The sequence below is a fragment of the Dioscorea cayenensis genome, chromosome 5, assembly GCF_009730915.1.
Source record: "Dioscorea cayenensis subsp. rotundata cultivar TDr96_F1 chromosome 5, TDr96_F1_v2_PseudoChromosome.rev07_lg8_w22 25.fasta, whole genome shotgun sequence".
Taxonomy (NCBI): domain Eukaryota; kingdom Viridiplantae; phylum Streptophyta; class Magnoliopsida; order Dioscoreales; family Dioscoreaceae; genus Dioscorea; species Dioscorea cayenensis.
The window spans coordinates 31,008,542-31,028,826 of record NC_052475.1 but is presented as its reverse complement, the minus strand read 5'-3'; the positions used below and the strand labels follow the sequence as shown (position 1 = coordinate 31,028,826).

General features: G+C 34.9%; 3 protein-coding genes across 5 annotated transcripts; 2 read left to right on the top strand and 1 right to left on the bottom strand.

Annotated features, from left to right (window-relative positions):
• Positions 1-7,082: 7,082 nt before the first annotated feature.
• LOC120261709 (methyltransferase-like protein 7A) lies at positions 7,083-9,989 on the top strand. Its single transcript, XM_039269691.1, has 6 exons — positions 7,083-7,336; positions 7,428-7,523; positions 8,043-8,264; positions 9,038-9,134; positions 9,522-9,584; positions 9,673-9,989. The coding sequence occupies exons 1-6, from the start codon at positions 7,196-7,198 to the stop codon at positions 9,864-9,866; spliced, it is 813 nt and encodes a 270-aa protein (XP_039125625.1). The 5' UTR covers positions 7,083-7,195; the 3' UTR covers positions 9,867-9,989.
• Positions 9,990-11,689: 1,700 nt separating this feature from the next.
• Positions 11,690-16,771, top strand: LOC120260494 (polypyrimidine tract-binding protein homolog 1-like). 2 transcript variants are annotated; one of them, XM_039267981.1, is made up of 10 exons: positions 11,690-12,046; positions 12,512-12,721; positions 13,053-13,115; positions 13,215-13,288; positions 13,383-13,478; positions 15,036-15,093; positions 15,175-15,279; positions 15,361-15,442; positions 15,883-15,948; positions 16,197-16,339. In XM_039267981.1, exons 1-10 carry the CDS (start codon positions 11,870-11,872, stop codon positions 16,205-16,207), a joined length of 942 nt encoding a protein of 313 aa, XP_039123915.1. In that variant the 5' UTR covers positions 11,690-11,869; the 3' UTR covers positions 16,208-16,339. The 2 variants fall into 2 exon arrangements, with proteins under 2 accessions (XP_039123915.1, XP_039123914.1); XM_039267980.1 differs by having other exon boundaries at positions 11,691-12,046; positions 15,883-15,995; positions 16,197-16,771.
• Positions 16,772-16,896: 125 nt separating this feature from the next.
• On the bottom strand, positions 16,897-20,232 carry LOC120260492 (O-fucosyltransferase 31-like). 2 transcript variants are annotated; one of them, XM_039267978.1, is made up of 10 exons: positions 20,011-20,232; positions 19,567-19,629; positions 19,388-19,469; positions 19,225-19,295; positions 19,035-19,123; positions 18,751-18,954; positions 18,146-18,416; positions 17,833-18,060; positions 17,549-17,746; positions 16,897-17,452 (listed from the first exon to the last, which is right to left on the bottom strand). In XM_039267978.1, the coding sequence occupies exons 1-10, from the start codon at positions 20,131-20,133 to the stop codon at positions 17,243-17,245; spliced, it is 1,539 nt and encodes a 512-aa protein (XP_039123912.1). In that variant the 5' UTR covers positions 20,134-20,232; the 3' UTR covers positions 16,897-17,242. The 2 variants fall into 2 exon arrangements, with proteins under 2 accessions (XP_039123912.1, XP_039123913.1); XM_039267979.1 differs by having other exon boundaries at positions 19,225-19,292.
• Between the last annotated feature and the right edge of the window lie 53 nt (positions 20,233-20,285).

The window sequence follows — 20,285 nt, the reverse complement described above, 5'->3', positions numbered from 1 at the left end:
GTTTGGGAATTTCCACTTTTTGGTCTGCATCTTTAGAATTAATACCTATATTTATTAGATTTAAAAAATTCTATGAATTTTAATTTTTTTTAATTAAATCATGTATATCCTAATTAAAAAAATTGGATATTTTGTATATACACCAAATATATATATATATATATATATATATATAAAACATCATCTAAGTAAATCCCTAGATTTGAAATCTATGGACGTTTTAAATCTAAACCGTTGGATCATCATCCGATAATTGATTGATTATATAAACACTGTACACTTTTTTACTGTTCATGATCACTGCTCAACACTGTAGAACGCAATTTCTACTGTTTATAATAATAAGAACCGTCAGATTTTCATCCGATGACTACTATGGACATCCCTAGATTTAAAATCTAGGGACATCCCTAGATGATGGGTTCTCATTCATATATATATATATATATATATATATATAGTTTCAAAATTCGTTCAATCGTGGTTCAAAAATACTCTCTTCGTTTCAATGTAAAGCGTCCATTTCTAAAAATTTAAATATTAATTTTTAAAATTAAATTTTATCAATTTATTTAAATACATTGTATTTTATTACTATTATAATACATAAATAGAATGAATAGAGTGAGAAATTAGTAAAATAAATGTATAAACTAAATATTTATGAAAATATTAATTTAACTATTCTTCTTATAAAACGGTTAATGAAACATTTATAATGGGACAGAGAACTTTACACAAAAAGGCAGGGAATCCATCTTCTTTATATTTCATTTATGACTTCTTTTATAGACAATAAATCTATAACATTTTGAGCTAGAACTGCTACACAACACTGCACTAGGTCCTCGTACACACATTTGGACCATAAGTTCCGGAGAAATTGAAACATAAATAAATAAGTTGTGAAAACACTTGCCGTACGTATACTCCGTGACACATGTAATGTAAGCCACTCGATTCCATCCTGTGAGTTTATGGATTTGGCTTTGGTAGTGAAGTGAAAACTCATTCCATAAAAAAGATTGGGGAGTAATTAAGTTGAGTAACTCATGATGTACTTCAATGTGGTGGTGAAGAAAAGATAATAACTATTTTGCAATATTTATAAGCCTCTCATTTGAACAGATCTGATGGTTAATTTATCAGATTCACATTAACACCAGAAGAAGAGAAAAAAAAAATGATAAAGATTCATTCAACATTCACTCATCAATGAATGAATTAATGCATATGGTGAGCAGTACTGAAGCTATAATGGACGTTAAATAGTGCAATGAAGAAAAAACATGTGGCAAGATGTCCCAACACTTGGCACCCTTGCTTCATTAACCTCTACGCACGTTAGAGAAACATCAATCACACAAGGACAGTGGTAGAAATCAGTCCTTGCTTAGCGTCGGTAAGCAAGATAGAGATGATGCATGTTAATCTAGCTATGAGGAAGAGTTTAATTAATTTAATTAGCTTGGAAAAAAAAATTATATGAAAACCAAAAACACATAACCTCAAATATCCAACATGTTTGCATGCATATATTCTTTAGCTATGTATATCATCATCACAGGTCTAGCATGAGAAAAGGAGGTAATTGCATAGCCAAAAACGACTTGCCGGATAGGTATGAATCTAATAATAAACCATGCATGCACTCTCACAAAGCTACGTATTACGTAACATTTAATCACTGCATGCATGATGTTAAAGCAGTAGAGAAACATGACCGGCAAGTCATCCTTGGCTGCACAATATAAACCTCATTTCCACATGCAAGACCTTAGATGAGTAAAAATGGCAAGTGTATATACTGTAGCACATGAGAAGCAGAGCATCCAGCCAATTGCATGGAATGAAGAAGAATCCCACAACCTTTTTTGCATGGAATGAGTGCATCTGTCCATGATTGCATTGCTCTAAAGAGAAAAGAAAGACAAGGAAAGGAAAGGATGGAGGAGTTCCCTATTGGACTGTGGAGACTCCTGTGACAGAGAATGGGCTAATGGGAAGGTGGTGTTGGAGAGGAGAAGTTAATAAGAGAGCTTATAAAGATGGGTTTTACTTGTTGACCAGTGGGGAAAAGAGAGTTATGGAATCTGTATGATGGTTTTGGTGAACTTGGATGTGACTTTGCAGGAGTTGGGAAACCAAGAGCTTCAGGATGAGTTCCCATCAGCCATCACCTAGGTTTGTAGGTCATCTTTGTGCCATACACTACTCTAGTACTTTTGTACCTCCTAAGCAGTTGAATTATTGTCCAATACTCTGTAATTAATCATTGTAACTTGGCATTGCTAGTGTGTGAACTTTGGTGAAAATAAGATACAGGATTGAGAGGGAACAAACATCCCAGAAAAGCAGATACAAAAGCCTGCAGAAAGATTTACTGCATTCTGAAACCAAAGATATAAATGTATATATAGATATAGCCCACAGCTTATGAAGCAGAGCTGGAGATACTGTTTTTTAGATGTGTCCATGTGTCTGTGCTGGAAAGAGAGAGAGATGAGTGGGTGATGAATGTGAGTTGGTGTGGGTGTGACATGAGCTGTGTAATGCTACAGAGCTCTGAATTCTCATCCTCTTTTCCCGTAACCTTTTCAGGCATCAGACCTCTCTTTCCTCAATCTTCTTGACTTTTAATTTAATGTTTCTCATTGTGTTTAACAATTAAAAAGAAGAAATCTTAAAATTAATGGAGAAGCACAGGCACTGAATAAAGTTAAAAGTAAGGCAGTGAAACAGAGGAGTATTATGAGGATGATTTTTCTGCATCAATGTTTCACTATGATAATATGGAGGATTATTATAAGATGCGATGGGAACTGTTATGGGTCCAGCCCATATTTGTAATATTTTATATTGCTTTTGTTGTTTATGTTGGGTCTTTATATTAGACTTGTTATGTCTTATTTTTTGGGTCCATTTGGCATTAATATTAGGGTTTCCAAGAGAATTTTTTTTGGGGGATGGTATTCTTTGGTTTTGGCTGTACAACATCAGAAAGGCGGACGTCAATCAAAGAATAAAAGAGAGAGCTTAAGAGGGGTTTGTTATTCTCGGTTTTATGTACGCAGTTTTGATCAACTCTACGATCGGAGGTGCTCCCGTGGTCCGATTTTGCTCAAATTTGGCCAGCTTGTTCCTGACAAGAAGGGCTTCATTTTGAACGGTCGAATCGTCCTCAGGTGCTCCTGTTTGGTCAGAAACGCAGCTTTAACAGACCAGCAGTTTTTTGGGTGCTTTCTACACTTTTTTTGCTCTATATTCGTCTCTTATTGTTCTTGGAGTTTGTTGGTGGGTTGTGAATCCTTTGTTGACTGATTTGGGGTTCTTTTGCCCTCAATTTATCAATAAGAGAAGTAAAGGGTGGACTCCTTGAACGGTCCCGTGGTTTTTTATCCTTCACATCGAAGGGTTTTCCACGTATAAATTGGTGTGTGCTGTTTGTGATTTATTATGGGTTGATTGAATTGTTTAATTGGTTGGTTGTCTTGATTGTTTGACTTTGTGAGTGTCGTAGAGACCTCTGGCGATCTTTTCAGGAACCAGATGAGTTGTACATGTAGTAACAAAATGGATATATTGTGTAAAGAGAATGCAAAAATTTTCTCCTGCCATCTAAATATATTGTGTTATGAGTGAGCGTTTTCTTGTTGTGTGTTGTATTTGCCGTTAGTAAATAGAGGGAAAAGAAAACAAGAGCATGAATCACACTCGTGATTTTTTTTTTTTTTTAAAAGAAATGCCATAAGTGCATGTCAGAGGCGTGCACAGACGTCCACTCAATAAACACATGTGTTCTCATATTATGCGGTCTTTCATATTTGATCTCAAATTTTTCCTTGAAACAAACACTCTATACTAGAGATCCTGTACTAGTAGATTAAGAAATTATAGGTGTGTATGCATGACCAAAATAGTACAATTTGCAGTTTAACTCGTGATTTTTCAAATTATGTTTTTTTTTTAAAATCTATGATGGTAGTAAATGGATCATATCCATTAGCCCCATCCTGCATCCCACCACTAATCCTAGGGTTCTACCGCACAAAAAAGTCAAACTATGGTCTAAACTGAATATAGGATAATCTAATTTGTTAATTTGTAATCAATATAGTGTCTATTTAAACATATTTTAAGTTTTATTATGATAAAAAGACATTGACAAATTGAATTGGCACTAATATATTCAATTTTCAACATAGTTATTTTTCTTGAATTTATTTCCATTTATATATTGCAAGTATAAATAAAATATAAAGGAAAAAAGAAAATATACTAAACACCTTGATTACACTTCATCTCTTTTTATTCCTTCTTTTTCTCTCTCGCTTTTTTAAATCTCATTTATAAGAAATGAGGGAGGTATTTATAGGAATTAAAGAAATAAATGGACGGTTAGGATAAATTCGATTCAATGATCTAAAATATATTGGTATGTGGAATACTAAATAGTGATATCGTCTACTACAGTAAACACATGGACTGTTTGTATAGTATGTCGGTTGCTATAGTGAATGTAGCAGTTGCTACATTAATGTCATTTGTTAATTACAATAGCATTGACTATTGTCTTTTGCTAAAGTAGGCATTCACTATTTCCATGGTATTCATAACACTTACATTTTTTTTCTTTTATTATCATTTGAGTATTTTAGTTGGTTTGTTTGGTCTACATTGAAGCCCGAGACATTAGGAATTCATTGATAACATGAAAAACTAGTTTTGAGCCAACCCTATGATCGTTTTGGGATTGTTTGATAGCAAAACTTAGGATTTTGTTGTTTGATTTATTTTAGCTAAATCTTGTTGGTGTTTGTTGTGCTTTGGCAAGAAGGTAAAGCTTTGACTCGAGGCAAGGAGCTAGCAGAGGATTAGTGTTTGACGAAGTTAAATCATCAAAGTTGTTGTGAGTGAGATTAATTATACATAATTTTACTAGGGAATTACCTATATATATATATATTATATTGCTTGAATAAGGTCTTGTTGGCTTTTATATTTGAATCGAGATGTTTATTGTCTTGAAATGAGATTATTTATTGATGCTTCATGTTTGTAAAGTAATATTGTTCAAAGGAATTGATTTTCGGATTGATACTTGATTTGTAAGTTGTGAATTGATTTGTGTTAAAAACTTTGGACATGCTTGTATGTTCATCATTTCCTTGTGGAAATGACAATGATTAGTGATTATTAAGTTTTGTGCTGGGTATTGGACTCCATGTGAAGTATACTTGTATTATTTAGTTTGTATGGTGGATCCTACTACAGTAGGCAGTCTCTACGGCCAGCCATGTAGAGGTGGCACAGTAGACCGGCTGATCTTTCACTGGTCCAATTCAGGTGGGAGTGTAGATCCCCGATTGGATGTCATCGGGAAGCCGGGGGTACCATACGGTGAATAATGGGTCAACGTTAAAGACATGAGTACCTTGACGGCTCTAAACCTAGCCTTGGCGAAAGTTTGGAGAGGTTTTTAGACCATTTCATGCTGGATGTCTGTGTTGGGAGTTGTGTATTCTTTTGAATTATTGTTTCCTTGCTTTTGAGTTGAGATTTATCTTATTGTATTTTTCTTTGTTTGTCATTTTAAATTTTGTCGTGAGGGGGTGAAACCCAACTGTCACTCTTAGAAGAGTTGTCTCCCATAAATTCGATTTGGTACGAGTATTATGATTACTTATTCGAAAACCATGTTATTAAGTTGTTACACTTGTATTTGAAACTATTTTAATTTATATGTTTCATGGTGAATGATTGGATTCATGATTAGCTTGTTTTCCTAATTTGGAAACCTATATTCAGTATTTTGTGGTTTTGAAGTGGTAAAACCCTAGTTGAGGTAGATTGCCTACTTGATTCTATTTTTTTATATTACTATATTAAAGTTTGCTATATTAAGTATTCATGCTCTAAGCTAGTTATTTTATTAGTAAAATATCATTTGAAAGATTTATGTTTATTGTATTTTGGTATATTTCTGGTAGAGTTGTGCTAACCTCCCCTCACTGAATAACTTTAGTTGCTCAACCCTCTTTCTTCCTCCTAATCTGTTACAAGTAGTAGGTGCGGCTGTGTGTCAATGTGCTGGGCATTTAGTATTGTTCTATCTTCTGTATTTTTGTCATCTCAGTTCATATATGTTTATTTTGGTCATGCACATGTTATTAAGTCTTGGATCCACTAGTATGTAGAGAATCTTTTTGTATGGTTTGTATGTTTGTTTAATTTCTTGGAAATTTCATTGTACTTGTGATCAATATAATTCTTGAACCCTTCTATCAGGTCATGTTGTTGATGCTTCTCTTGCATGCCTTTAAATTTCCCTATTTTTATGTTTGTTGTTTAAGATTGTTGATTCCAGATTTGTTGGTCAGTCTTTCGGTGACTCGAGGGTTGAGTGGTAAGGTATCCCTCCTTAGGTTGTTGTGGTGATTGTCATGTCTCCTAAGCCCGCGGGTCGGTCGTGACATGTCGTACTATGGACATTTTTCATTTTGAATATCAAAACTTTAATTTATATCATTTTGGTCATTCAACTTTAATTTGTGTTCACTAGGGGAGGATACCAAAAGAATCCGAAGAGAATCTGATGACATGTATGCTATATTTGCCAAGTCTACACCAGTTTACCATGACATCTACATACACGGACATGACATATCATTAAAAAGAGCCACGTGGTTACTCTTATTAACATATCATATGACACGTTAACCCTTTTAAGCCATCTCTTTGATGAGGTGTCATGTTTACATATTCAAATGATGTGGTTAACTATTGTTGACATAGAAAATTCGAAGTATATATCATCAAATTCTCCTTATAATCTCATTAATATTCTTCCTGTGAACACAAATTTAAGTTCTATACTCAAAATTAAAAAAAAAAAAATGACACTATCATAACATACAACCCACTCAAAATATTTATCCATCTGATACATCTATGATTACTCGAGTTAGGTTTTTAAATATTTTACAAGTAGCTTCAGGTGGGGCAATGTATAAACCTATGAAATTTAAGGACTAGTGTGCAAATAACAAAGCTGATAAACAGGGACAGGGAGCAGTGACTTGTCCCTTATCAATTTATCAATGGCAATGGCACCGCAGGCAACAGCAACAGCAACAGCAACAGCAACATGACTTGGTATTTCTCGGGGAGGACGGCCTGACAGCGCTAGCAGCCCATGCACGCCTCGGTCATGTACCATGTCTCGCCAATTACCGCTACTCTGTTACGTTCTGAGCCGCTTAAATGCTGCTCCTGCGGGAGGAGGCATCTCTTGGCTGCTTCCTCCTCGCTCATCTCTTTCCCGTCCACTCCAACAGTCTGAGCTTCTTTCTTTTTTTGTTTTTGTTTTTTTGGTTTTATTTTTTTATTTTTATATTGGTGTTTAATTAATTGAATAGCTATTTCAGGATGTGATTGAGAAGATACATGCACGGAGACCTGATTGGTATGAAGAATTCTTTGCCAGGGCTATGGACCAAGACATGAGGTCTTACGAAGCTCAGGTCTGTCCTAAATATTCTCTCTTGTTTTGAGTTTTCGTCTCTAGTTCATTCATGCATTGCTATATATTTTCTTATCAGAAAAAAAAAAAAAAATCATTTTGGGTTCATATTTTAATGCTTTAAGCCAAAATCTGAAGCAAAGTTTACTTCTTTTGGCTCTGCTTGTTTCCTAATTTATTGAACTCCTTATCTGGTGTTATGCATAACCTTAAACTCTTTCTTCAAGACATGGATTTTGATTTCCATTTGTTGTGGCTTGGAGGTAGTAGTGAACTAGTGCATCTTGTTCCTATGTTCTACTTTTTTCATTCTTTTAAAGAAAGAAAAATGACGAAATTTTTGTTTCCCTTGGCTGGTTTAACTTCAAACAAAGCCCTTTCCAATGAATCTGAGTTTTATCAAATGATTCATATGATTCCTGTGTGTTTTTATATGGAGTGTTGTCAAGTAAACTTGGCAACTCTCTTCTTCTTGTTTTTGCTTTCAATGCGTTGATTGCTATTTCTTTATTTATGGAAGATTTCAGGCTACAAAGCAAAGCTCTTCCCTCATTTAATTGAAAATAGTAAGCATGTGCTGGAGCTTGGTGTTGGTACAGGGCCCAATTTCAAATACTATGCTAGAGCTGATAAAGATCTTAATGTTATCGGCGTTGACCCTAATAAAAAGATGGAGAAATATGCTCGGAAAGCGGCCGCAGCCGCGGGATTATCACCTGCCGGTTTTAGTTTTATCCAAGGGGTATGTTCCATGCTCAGACATAGATTTAAAATAATTACTGACCAACCAAAATTGATATTGAAGAAAAAACTTGTTAACTATCTGATTTGAGCAAGAGCAAAATAATTTTGCCAACTGGCTAGCATCACCTCATTTTAGTCTTAACTTCATGTAATTCCTTTGTAATTCCAACTGCTGATTCTTATTTTAATGATAGTCATTCTGGTTTGCAGAAATGGTTTTATATCAGAGTGATTTTGTCTTGAATAATTGCTTGACAAATGTGATGATATGTTGCATACCAGCAATATGCAACATATTGCTGATTCTTATCTTAATATAATCATTCTGGTTTGCAGAAATGATTATATATCAGAGTGATTTTGTCTTAAATTATTGCTTGACAAATGTGATGATATGTTGCATATTCTTTGATGTTACTCACTGTTTGCTTCCTAAATCATGCTATTTAACACTGTAGTATAGTATTGTCTTTTACCCGTCTTGCGATTATTAACTTAAAATTTTACATCGGTTATGGAAATCAAAGCTACACAAGTGCTATTGTAAGGAAACTGCATCTGGCCAACATATGTCTGGTAAATTATACATCACTTTGGTATAAGTTGCTTTCTCTTTACTCATATAGAGTTTAGTTACTTATATCTAAAATCAAGAAGTTCAATATATAGTTTTCATTCACCCTCTGCTATGCTGACATTCCAAGCTCATCACAATAACTTGCTTGTGTTTTCTTTCGGATGGTTGTTCAAGTCTTTTTTATCTCTTTCCAGGTTGGAGAGGCTTTACCAGCAGCAGACAATTCTATGGATGCCGTTATTGGGACTATCGTATTATGTTCCGTTGAAGATGTATATCAGTCACTCAGAGGTAACCTTAGGAGTTTCATCCTTCCTTTCTACTTACTTCCTTGTTTATAAGATTAAAGTCAGCCAAATTTTTAGTTTCTTGACACCTCAATCTCTATCCTTGCCTAATTCAAACATCTCACACTAAAGAAGAATTAAATTATAAACCAAAATGCTTTATGCTCTTGTTTTTTTATATTCATTTGAATGCGTGGCTTCCTGCCACCATCTATTTTAAATTCACATTTCCTGGTTTGTGGCATAGATCCAGAATGGTTCTCCATCACAAACTACATGCAAAAAGTCACTACAAACAATTAGATGATCCCTTTATCTATTCCAATATGTATAAGCTAACAAACTTAATAACACTCATACACTTAATACAATGTCTATCCTATCCATGCAGAAGTGAAAAGGGTGTTAAAGCCAGGTGGTTTGTACTTATTCATTGAGCATGTTGCAGCTCCCGGTAATTCTCGGCCCATTTTTCGTATTTTTTGTTTGAAACCGAGATGAAGACTCTGTTCTATTCTTGATTATGTGTTTCCAATCTTCAGATGGCACACTTCTTCGGTTGGCACAGACTGCTCTTGATCCTCTGCAGCAGTTACTTTCTGATGGTTGTCATCTCACCAGGGAAACTGGGAAACAGATTTCTGAAGCTGGCTTCTCTAACTTGATCCTTAATATGACATTCCTGTCTAATGTTTCCCTCATTAGTCCTCATGTTTATGGAATAGCCTTCAAATAACATCCCCTTTTTTTCAATGTAAATTTGAGTTGTTTATGATTATTATTTGTGTTGAATTAGTATATGATGTGATGGTGTATATATTTGGACTGAGATATATCTGGTGAGATTATATTAATATTTTTTTTTATCTTTGTAAATCTTATTACAGAGAGTGAGCATTGAAAACATTTGGGATGGTATATTAAAATACACAATCTCTGAAATTAAACCATTTATTTTTCAAATTTATTATAGTGTATAATTTGCCCATTTTTGCTGTAACATATATAAAGATTGAAATCATAAATGTAATTTATGTAGATTTAATAAAAATGCATAAATTATAAAAGTGGTTTTTTATTTAGTAAAATCTTACAAATTAAGTGTGCATATTGCAATAAAGGTACAAAGCTATATAAATAAATAATCAAATCACATAATAATTATTATTTTTAGATTAAAGTTACTCATGGCTTTTATGAAGTTATGGTCAATTGCCATTGTTTGTTATGGTAAAAAAAAAATCATTAATTTAAAATGCTTTATATATATGGCAAAATATCCTTTATGAACGTCCTATATATATAGGGCAAAACTAGTGGTTGATATACCCTTTTTCTTATGATGCATTTATTTTTCATTTTTGAAGAAAAAGAATAATATATATAGAGAGAGAGAGAGAGAGTGGGAAGAGGTCTTGAGATTGAACCTCAAAGGGTATAGGTGCTGGAACTAGAAGCAAAATTAAAAGGCTATTGAATTTAAAATTTAAAAAATATATAAACATTAAACAATTATATTAAGCCAAACTTGATATTATAAAAATCAACATTTCAAAAATATAAAATATACATCTATATAAAAATTATAATTTAGGTATCAAAAATCTATCATATCTACATGATTAATGATTAACTCAACTAATTTTTAATCACTAAATTAACATATAATACAATTTAAAAATAATTTAACACAAATTCACAATCTAATTCAATTATTAAATTTAACAATTATTCAACAAATAATCTAAGAACTAGTCAAAATTTTCAAAATGATTAATCACAACAAATATCTAATAGTTTTTAACAATAATTTCCATAAAAAAAAAAATAATCAAACAAATATTTAACAAATATCCAACAATTATTCAACAAATATTAAATATTGCACAACAAATAATCACACAAAAAATTAAATAAATTAAATTAGATACAAAACAAACATGAAAAAAAAAAGAATAAATCGCTATAATGAAAGATGAAACATAAACTCAGAAAAGATCAAGCAAATAGAGAAAACTCACCAATCGACATAACTTTCAAATTGATTATTATGTATTGATAAATTCAATAAAAATACATGTAAATATAAAATTTTTAAAAAATATATTTGAAGTTCCATGTTTTTATTTGTTATTATTACACAACATCAAATTTATTTAATATAATAATTATATTATTTGTATTTAATTTATTTTAAAATAGTAAATATATGAATTATAATTATTTAATAATATATATAATTTAAAATTTTAAATATTAATAATTATTATAATTATAATTTTATTAAGGTGTTTGTTGAGTTTGAAGTTCACATTTATACATATTCCTTACTTTCCTTGGGTGGGTCATTCTGTTTTCTTTAAAAAAAAAAAATCATCAATTACAGCCCAATGATAGAATGTATTTCAAAATTAATGATCCATCTCAATCTTCATTGGGATACGCATTGGATTACAAGATGAACGGTATAGATGTTGTTTAGTGAATGGCACGAATCTTAACAGGATTAGGAACGATCACACCGTGGATATCTCTCGTGTTTTCTTTATAAGAAAGAACGGGCGATGTGCCGCTGCTGCTGCTGCAGTTGCTGTACATCCGTCGGGTTCTCATCTCTTCTTCCCGAACAAGAGCAAAACCGCGATCAAAATCTCATCTTTTGCCAACCCTAGCCCTCCAATCCATCTTTGATCTCCAAAATTTCCCCAAGAGACTAACCCTAGATCTGTTCTATTGGAGATGTCGAGCCAGCCTCAGTTTAGGTACACCCAGACTCCGTCGAAGGTGCTGCACCTTCGAAACCTGCCATGGGAGTGCGCTGAGGAGGAGCTTGTTGAGCTTTGCAAGCCCTTTGGCCGCATCGTTAATACCATGTGCAACGTTGGTGCCAATCGCAACCAGGCTTTCGTCGAATTTGTGAGTTTTTTTTTTATTCCTGAAATTTAGGTTTAATCCTGATTGAAATGCTGGGAAAAAGTTATTTAAAAAAAAAATTATTGCGAAAGGGAAATTAATCGTTTAATCGCATCATAATTTGTTAGATTAGTCCTTGAGCATCACGAGAGGCTGGATTATTCAGATGAAGTTTAGAAGTTGTTCATTTGGCTCTTTAAGTTGTGCTTATCACTGTATATTTCACTGGATTTGTTTTTGTATAATTGTTAATGAAATTCATCAATTTTTTGGTGCCTGTTGTTATGGATATGAGAACTATCCTTTTTCTCTTTGCTGGCATCTATTTCTGTTGTTGGAGTTTATTCATATTGCTTTCACATTTTCTTCTGTCTCTTATCCTATGCCTTTTGCATTCTAATGGCTGTGAAGTTTATGGACGGTTAAGAATTTATATATATATATATATATATTGTTGTTTATGTGCAGGCTGACCTTAATCAGGCAATTTCGATGGTTTCATATTATGCTTCTTCATCTGAGCCTGCACAAGTTCGGGGCAAGACCGTTTATATTCAATACTCTAACAGACAAGAGATAGTCAACAATAAGAGCTCTGGAGATGTTGTTGGGAACGTGTTGCTTGTTACTATTGAGGGTGTTGAGGCAGGTGATGTCAGCATAGATGTTATTCATCTGGTGAGCCTCTCTCCCTTTCTAAATCTCTTCATGTAGTGTAATTAAATTTTCTATGGGCAGTTGCTTGTTGTCCATGATCGTATCATAATATCTTCAAGCTTATATATTACCTTTAATTCAGCAGCTGAGCTGTTTCCATGGGACATAATGGGCATAATATGAGTTTTTTTTTTCCGTTGAATTTTGTACTTTGAATCTGGTTTGGGTCTTATTTTCTGCAGGGAGGTTACTTTTTTCTAATATGATCTTTTATTTATTTGTCTGCTTGTTAGTACTTTCTATGCTTTTTGGTGTGATATAAATGTATTTTTTTCTCTTTAAATTGTTTCAGGTGTTCTCTGCTTTTGGTTTTGTTCACAAAATTGCTACCTTTGAAAAAGCTGCCGGGTTTCAGGTAAGGGACATGCATATTTATAGAAAATTTTCTTTATGACCCAACTTAGAGTTTAGATTGATTTATATTTTTATGTTTGTGAATATGCAATCCTTACAGGCATTAATTCAGTACTCTGATGCGGATACTGCACTAAATGCAAGAAATGCTTTGGATGGGAGAAGTATTCCAAGGTTTCCTTTTCTCTTATTGGTTGTAGAAATATTAGCCTTCATCTACTTTTTTTCTTGTTCCTGTAATTGGTGCTAATGGTTCCTGGTAATGCAGTTACTTGCTTCCAGCACATATCAGCTCATGCCACTTGCGGATCTCATTTTCTGCCCATAAAGATTTGAATATCAAGTTCCAGTCACATCGTAGTAGGTATGTTGGCAATATTCAATATTTGCAATTGTGGGGTAATTATCAGAGGATTTTCATTGTGCAATAATTTGCATAAGATGCATGACCATTTAAAATTCTTCATCATTAAGTAATCATGTAGTAAGCTAATTAATTGTCCTTTCTTATATAGGGATTAGAGAAGCTCAGCTGCCAGGATTACAGATGTCCTTTACAATTTGTAATTTCCCTCATCTCATAATCATGCATTTGATATGTCCATATATTTTAATTTATCAGATTATATAGGCATCACTATAAATTATTTTGATACCAGAATGTCAAGGAAAAGCAAGTCCTCTGAGCATATGTTATGCTTTTTGCATGTATACCCATGAATTCTCAACTCCGTTCTGCCTTGTTTCGGTTGGATGGTGACCTTTCCTCTCCCTTTCTCTCTCTTTTTTTTTTTTAGTTTTTTTTTTCTGGCTCATTCCTTCCCCATGAAGTCTAAGCGGGCTTTGTTTAGCTTGAATATGGTCCACTTGCGATTCTATATGATTGAACATAAAATTTATGTTACCAGATGGAACCTTTTTTGGTAAGTTGGTGTTCTGTGCTTTTGCTTTTGCTTTTGGAATATATGGCCTGGATAGATACTGGATGTGCTAATTACTGCTGTTTGTGAAGGCTTTATTAATTGGGATTGCAGACAAACATCTAGTGGTTAAAATTAACTATATTTTTGTGATTACACATGTTGTGTATAATTTCATTTTATTTGTTAAGTTTAGAGTTGGTTTCATCAAGATAATGACAAATTTAAAAGCCTCTGAATGTTATCTTGATGAAAACAAAGTTGATTTGGATTGGTAAGATTTAAAATTTGTACTCTTGAAGTTTTGAGCGAGCTATGATACTAAGATAAATTGTTTGAGATTCTTAGTCATGCGTTTGGTGATCCCGATGATGAGAATGTTTTGGAGATTTAAAGGAAAAAAAGACTTGCAGTGAATGTGAATTTGGATTTTTAGTCATTTCCTATCAGATGAGTTGGTCTCATAGAGTAACTGAATGACGAAGTAGGTTGCACAAACTCACTTTAAACTGATCTGCTTCATTCAAACATAGTGCCCTGTTTGATGGATATGGATTTTGTTTATAAAGCTAATTGGCAGTTCTCTTCTTCAGTCTTTGAGTTATGCTTACATTTGGGTGCCCTGTCAAAGTTTGGTCTTTTAATTCAGGGTCTTGAAGGTGAACTTTTGTATAAATGCAATTCTGTGTGCCTTATTTGTTATTTCCCAATTGGCCTGGCTGCTTAGCTTTTGCATGTTGTATAAACTTTTAATCTTGTTAATAAAAACTGTGGAGAACTGAACTGTCTCTTTGTGAATTTCTTTTGTTCGTCTTGTTGTTAGTTGGTTGTATATGATGTTTGTTCTCCAGAGAAGCTGATGATTTGATGTCACATTATCTAATGCTCAGACATGTTGCTTCTGTTTCTTTGGAATACATTATATTTCTACAAGTCATTTATTGTGAAGGTAGTAAATTAATTTGTAATAGATTTTTAATGATTTTTTATTGATGTTGCAGGGATTATACAAATCCTTATCTTCCTGTCAACTCATCTGCAATTGAGGGAACTTTGCAGGTTGCATTTTGTACATCAAAACATTCATGATATGTTTATATTCAATTATTAATTGCCTGATATGTGTGTTGGCTTTTTCAGCCAACTGTAGGTGTCGATGGGAAGAAAAAAGAGCCTGAGAGTAATGTGCTTCTTGCTTCTATTGAGAACATGCAATATGCGGTGACAGTAGATGTCCTTCATACAGTGAGACATTTCTCTCTTTATCTTGACTAGCAATCCATCATTATTAAGTTTCAGCAGCTAATGGTTGTAATTTTAATCCAGGTATTCTCAGCATTCGGTTATGTCCAGAAGATTGCAATATTTGAAAAGAATGGTGGAACACAGGCTCTGATTCAGTATCCTGGTATGCACTATGGTGAATCAAATTTTTTTGTATTCTTTTACATTTCCCTTTATATTTCCATTCTGTCTGAAGATACTGTAGACTTATATATATATATATATTTAAGTCCTCTGTGTTGAAATTGCAGCTCATATGTAAATTCAATTTATGTTTAAACTTGAAACATTTTCTTCTGGCTTGATCAAAGTGGTCATCAAACAAAACATCACAAAATCTAGCCAAGTTATACATAAACTTTGAAGCATTGCCCATGAGATATCCATTTTGTTCATTCTATTCAAACTTCAATACATTCATGTATTCTGGTAGTCATAGCTTTTCCAAGTAAATTTATCTCTTCCCTTTTTGTCTCATATAGTTTCATAACCTATGGATTACTTACCGCATTAGCCAGTTAAAAAAAAATTGAATTTAATCATTCTCTTGCCTTTTCATGTCAGATATCACAACAGCTGCAGTTGCAAAAGAATCTTTAGAAGGACACTGCATCTATGATGGTGGCTATTGTAAGCTTCATCTGTCATACTCTCGTCATACTGATCTCAATGTAAAGGTATAAATAAATTTTGGGGTACCAAGAAGTAAGAGCAAACTATGAAGTGTAAATTAACTTATAGTGGCTTTCAAAGAAGTCTGTTATACGCCTCAGAACTAAAAGTCTGCTAATTAATAAGCTCAGAGCATATTCTCAGTGCATCTCACATCATATATGGTCAATTTGTCTGATGTACTTGTTTATTTATTCTGTATTCAGGCATACAGTGATAGAAGCCGAGACTATACAATTCCTGAAGCAGGTTCATTTGGGGTGCCACAAGCTTCTGGCTTGCCAACCTCTGCCACTGGTTGGCAGGTCAGCCCACATTCTGGACCTATGTACTCTGGTGGTGCAGCAGTTGCTCCTACTGGTGAAATGCAGGCTTGGGATGCAACCATGCAGGCTAATGGACACACCTTTGCTGCCGCTCCTAGTAACATGGGCGCTCAGCCATATTTGCCGCCGTCTTCTGGTCCGCAATACACGAGAGATCCAATGGCTGCACCTTCAGCTCTTCAGCAGATGCCTCAGTATGGTGCACGGCCGGGAGTAGGATCTCCGTCAGCTGGTCAGCCACCTGTGTACTACAGTTAGTTGCTCTAACGGCTACCTTTTGCATCCAGCGTTATATATGTTTTTTACATCTTGTGTGCCCTTTTTTTTCTCCATGTGGCTTAAGTAATACTGCAAACAAGGTTTTACAGTAGCTGTGTTGATACTACTGCACTATATTTTGTTGCCCAGATTGTGAAAGTTAGCTAATTTTAGAAGGTTTTGTGTTGTTTTTTCAAGCTGCTTATCTTATGTCCTCTATGTCAGTCATTAGTTTAATTAGTTTAATCATTAATGAGTACTGAGTGGCTTTGGTTAATCAAAATGCTTTTATATTCAGGCAAACATTATGGCTAGATGTACATGTACTCGAGTGTAAATAGATTCAATTTATTAAACCTTAATTATCCAGACTCCCGAGTCATCAACTCCAGCGAGCATAATAGCTTTTCACGGTACAAATATTGCTCTCTCTCACAGAATACAAACCTGCTTGATGGATGAATACTCGGAATATATTTTACACGAGTAGTCCAGCAAACACATAATAAGGACACATTTTGTTTTTTGAGTCCCATTCCATGCACATGGGATAATGATCTGATAACGAACCCGGTCCGGTGGTCTTTCCTTCTTTCCTTCGATAGCATTGCAAGAGACTAGCAATACCGGAGAATGTTGCAGTGCTGAAGTGGGAAGAAGAGCAGCTATTAGCGTGAACACATGCAATCAGGAGCTGGGTATGTGTAGATGGATTGTTTAGTTTTCCTCAATCGAATTTGCCCTTGTCTATTCTGGTGTCCGTCCTGTACAGCCTGTTGGAAGTCATACCAATCCATGCTCTTATTCAAAAATAGCTGGCCCAGCAGAGCCATATTCGGCCTGATTGTCTTCAAGTTCTCATACGTCCGGTGACCAACCTAAAACCAATGAGATCCTTGTTAAGGTAAGACTTGGACTCAACCAAAGGGGTTTTCTTGACAATCTGTATATTGAAATAGTTCTTACAAGATTACCATAGCATTGTGCATATTGCCAGGCGATGCAGAAATGAATACGTCACTTTGCATGCTAACGTAGTAATCAACGGCAGCTAAAAGAGAAGCCTTTCCTTCAACCTTTCTGAGCTCCTCCTCAGAAGCAAGGCTTTTCTTGTCCTCCATCAAAGGGAAAAGTTTGCGTAAACTAGAGATCCTCGCCTCTCCACCATAAACCTATTCAAGAGGATCCTCCATGTCATGCCCAGACTTTGATAATTTAAAGGAAAAAGAAAAGTTCTTTCAAGGATTATATTTGGAACCTTATGAGAGGCAAGGTAAAGGCGGGTTTGACTGTCAAACCCTAAAGATGCCAGCAACAATCCAATTTCTTCTGGAGTCAAAGGGCACCGACCCTGGCTACGCAGCTCCTCATCAGTGAATTGTGAGTTTAAGACCCTTCCCTGCCAAATAATCTGCCTGTACTTTGCCAAGGCCAGCCTTTCGGCTTTCCCACCACCAAAATCACAGGCAGAGTGGGCAGCCATGTCCTGCAAGTTCATGCAATATCATTATGGAACAAACAGATATTTTGGCATCAAACTTCATATGAAAAGCATCACATAATTTGGATACCTTATCAAACCGAAGGTGCAATGCTACAAACTTTCCTGGACCTCTGTTGATGTTTTTGTTCACTGTCGTCTGAATGTATTCATCATCTGCACCTGACTGTGGTTGGACCGGATATCTCAAGCGTTTAATAAGGGCCTCGCCAAGCTCCCTGATATGGGGGACAAAGATCAATGCTTGGAAGTTTACTTTGCAACGGAGTCTTTGGATATCCTCTGGTACGTTATCAAAAGCCAAACGGTGGGAGAAGGGGGCAATCGCAGCAATCCCATAACTGAAAAAAAGCACATTAGTACAATTAAGAATGAAGAAAGCAAGAAGATGATAAAAGTCTATGCTGGAAGCAGATTAATCGACTGGTGTCATAATTGATAATACTCCATCAGCAAGTGAAGAGAAGAACAATTTTTTACTTTCATTGCCATGGCTGACAATGGATTCAGATATAGAACTTCTTGAAGCTTTTAAAGTTTAAACTGATATAACAGCACAACTCTTATATTAATTAGAATATGCAAGATTAGATAATTCCAAATTGTTGATTGCCACAGAGATTAGCATTCAAATAACTCGCAAGATATAAATAAGCTTCCAACTCAATTACAAACCTCTGCAACACAGGCAGCACGTTCTCCAGGTACCAGTTGGCTGAAGCATGAACAGGAGCGGTTTTAACTCTTGTAGCTCGAATTGCTACTGCATAATACTCTCTGGTGCTCCAAGCATACTCCTCTGGCAAGTCTCTCACTATTGGAATTTCATCTTTCAAGACATCAATAAAGTGATCCACATCAAAGATGTCTTCAAATGAGCTGCAGATCCAAATATAATTCATGGAAAATGCATTCATCGAACAGAAGAAAAAACAGAAACAACATGGTCCTACATATACCTTGAATCTTTCCAAACAGGATTGACTTCAAGATGTGGGATCACAAGTGTTGCATTCAAGATTTTAGCAACTGCAACAGCATCACAAATCTAAAAGAAAATACATAGCATCGAAAAAGTTAGCTTGTTTAACTAGTTCAAAGCCTTATTTTTACAAGACATGTAAACTCTAAAGACAGTTTTATGCATACCCCCATTCTCTGTTGGTTGAGCCCCCCATCAAGAAATACCTGAATGTAACCCTGCGTGTTTTTGGGAACTACTAGCCAAAAAAAGGGATCAAATGATATCAGACGAAACAATTCTCTGATAATCAATCACTTGTATAGAATGGCATTAGAATTAGGTCTTTACCAGGGCCATTTGCAGGGCTGACACATGACTTCAATCCATTTGGTGCTAAAGGGGACCAGAGCTCAGATTTCTGTTCATCCGACTAGCAAGAGATACAAGTTATGCAAAAAGTTATCATCACCACAACTGCGAACAATTCCTAACAGTCAAAATGTTATCTTTTGACAGTAAATACTCACAATTTGGCGTTGTACAGCGCCCTTCAAAAGTGACAGATGCCTTGGCTTTGGAGCATTCCATTCCTGCGAGAAAAGTTATCCTATTCAATGCAAAAAGAAAGACCAAATTTTCCGCAAACGCTGTCACAGTAATTTGTCTGATTCCATTGATATCATCAAAAGGTTTACTGTCCATCAACAGCCAAAAATACAACAAATATTTGAAACCATAGTCAATATCTCATGCACAATGTATGATTAGGCATGTGAATTCATCTGACAGTGTGATCGCCTAATTCATCCAATCCCCAATCAAAAAATCACGTTGCTCTTAAAATTCTTCGACCAAAAAACCAAACTTTTATTAATTCAACAAGAAAACCAAAAACTATATCCTAATTAATTGAACCACAAACGACGATCAATCACAACCAAAGCGAAAAAAGATCAACAAAAACAACTCACCGAAAATACGGAAGGCGAGGCGTGGCCAAGCGGGGAGAAGAGGGAAGGACACAGCACAGGAAGCACCAACACCAGCAGAGCCACGTAAACCCCGCCACGCTGCGAGAGATTCCAAGACCTCATCCCCAACCTCCAAGCGGCGCTCCCAAAACCCTAACCCTAGACCTATATAAAAGCAGCAATGAAAATGCCGCGAAAGCCGAGAACGAGAGGTCTATGAATGAAACGTTAAAAGATGAATACTTATTGAAGACGATGATTCTGGTCATGCTGAC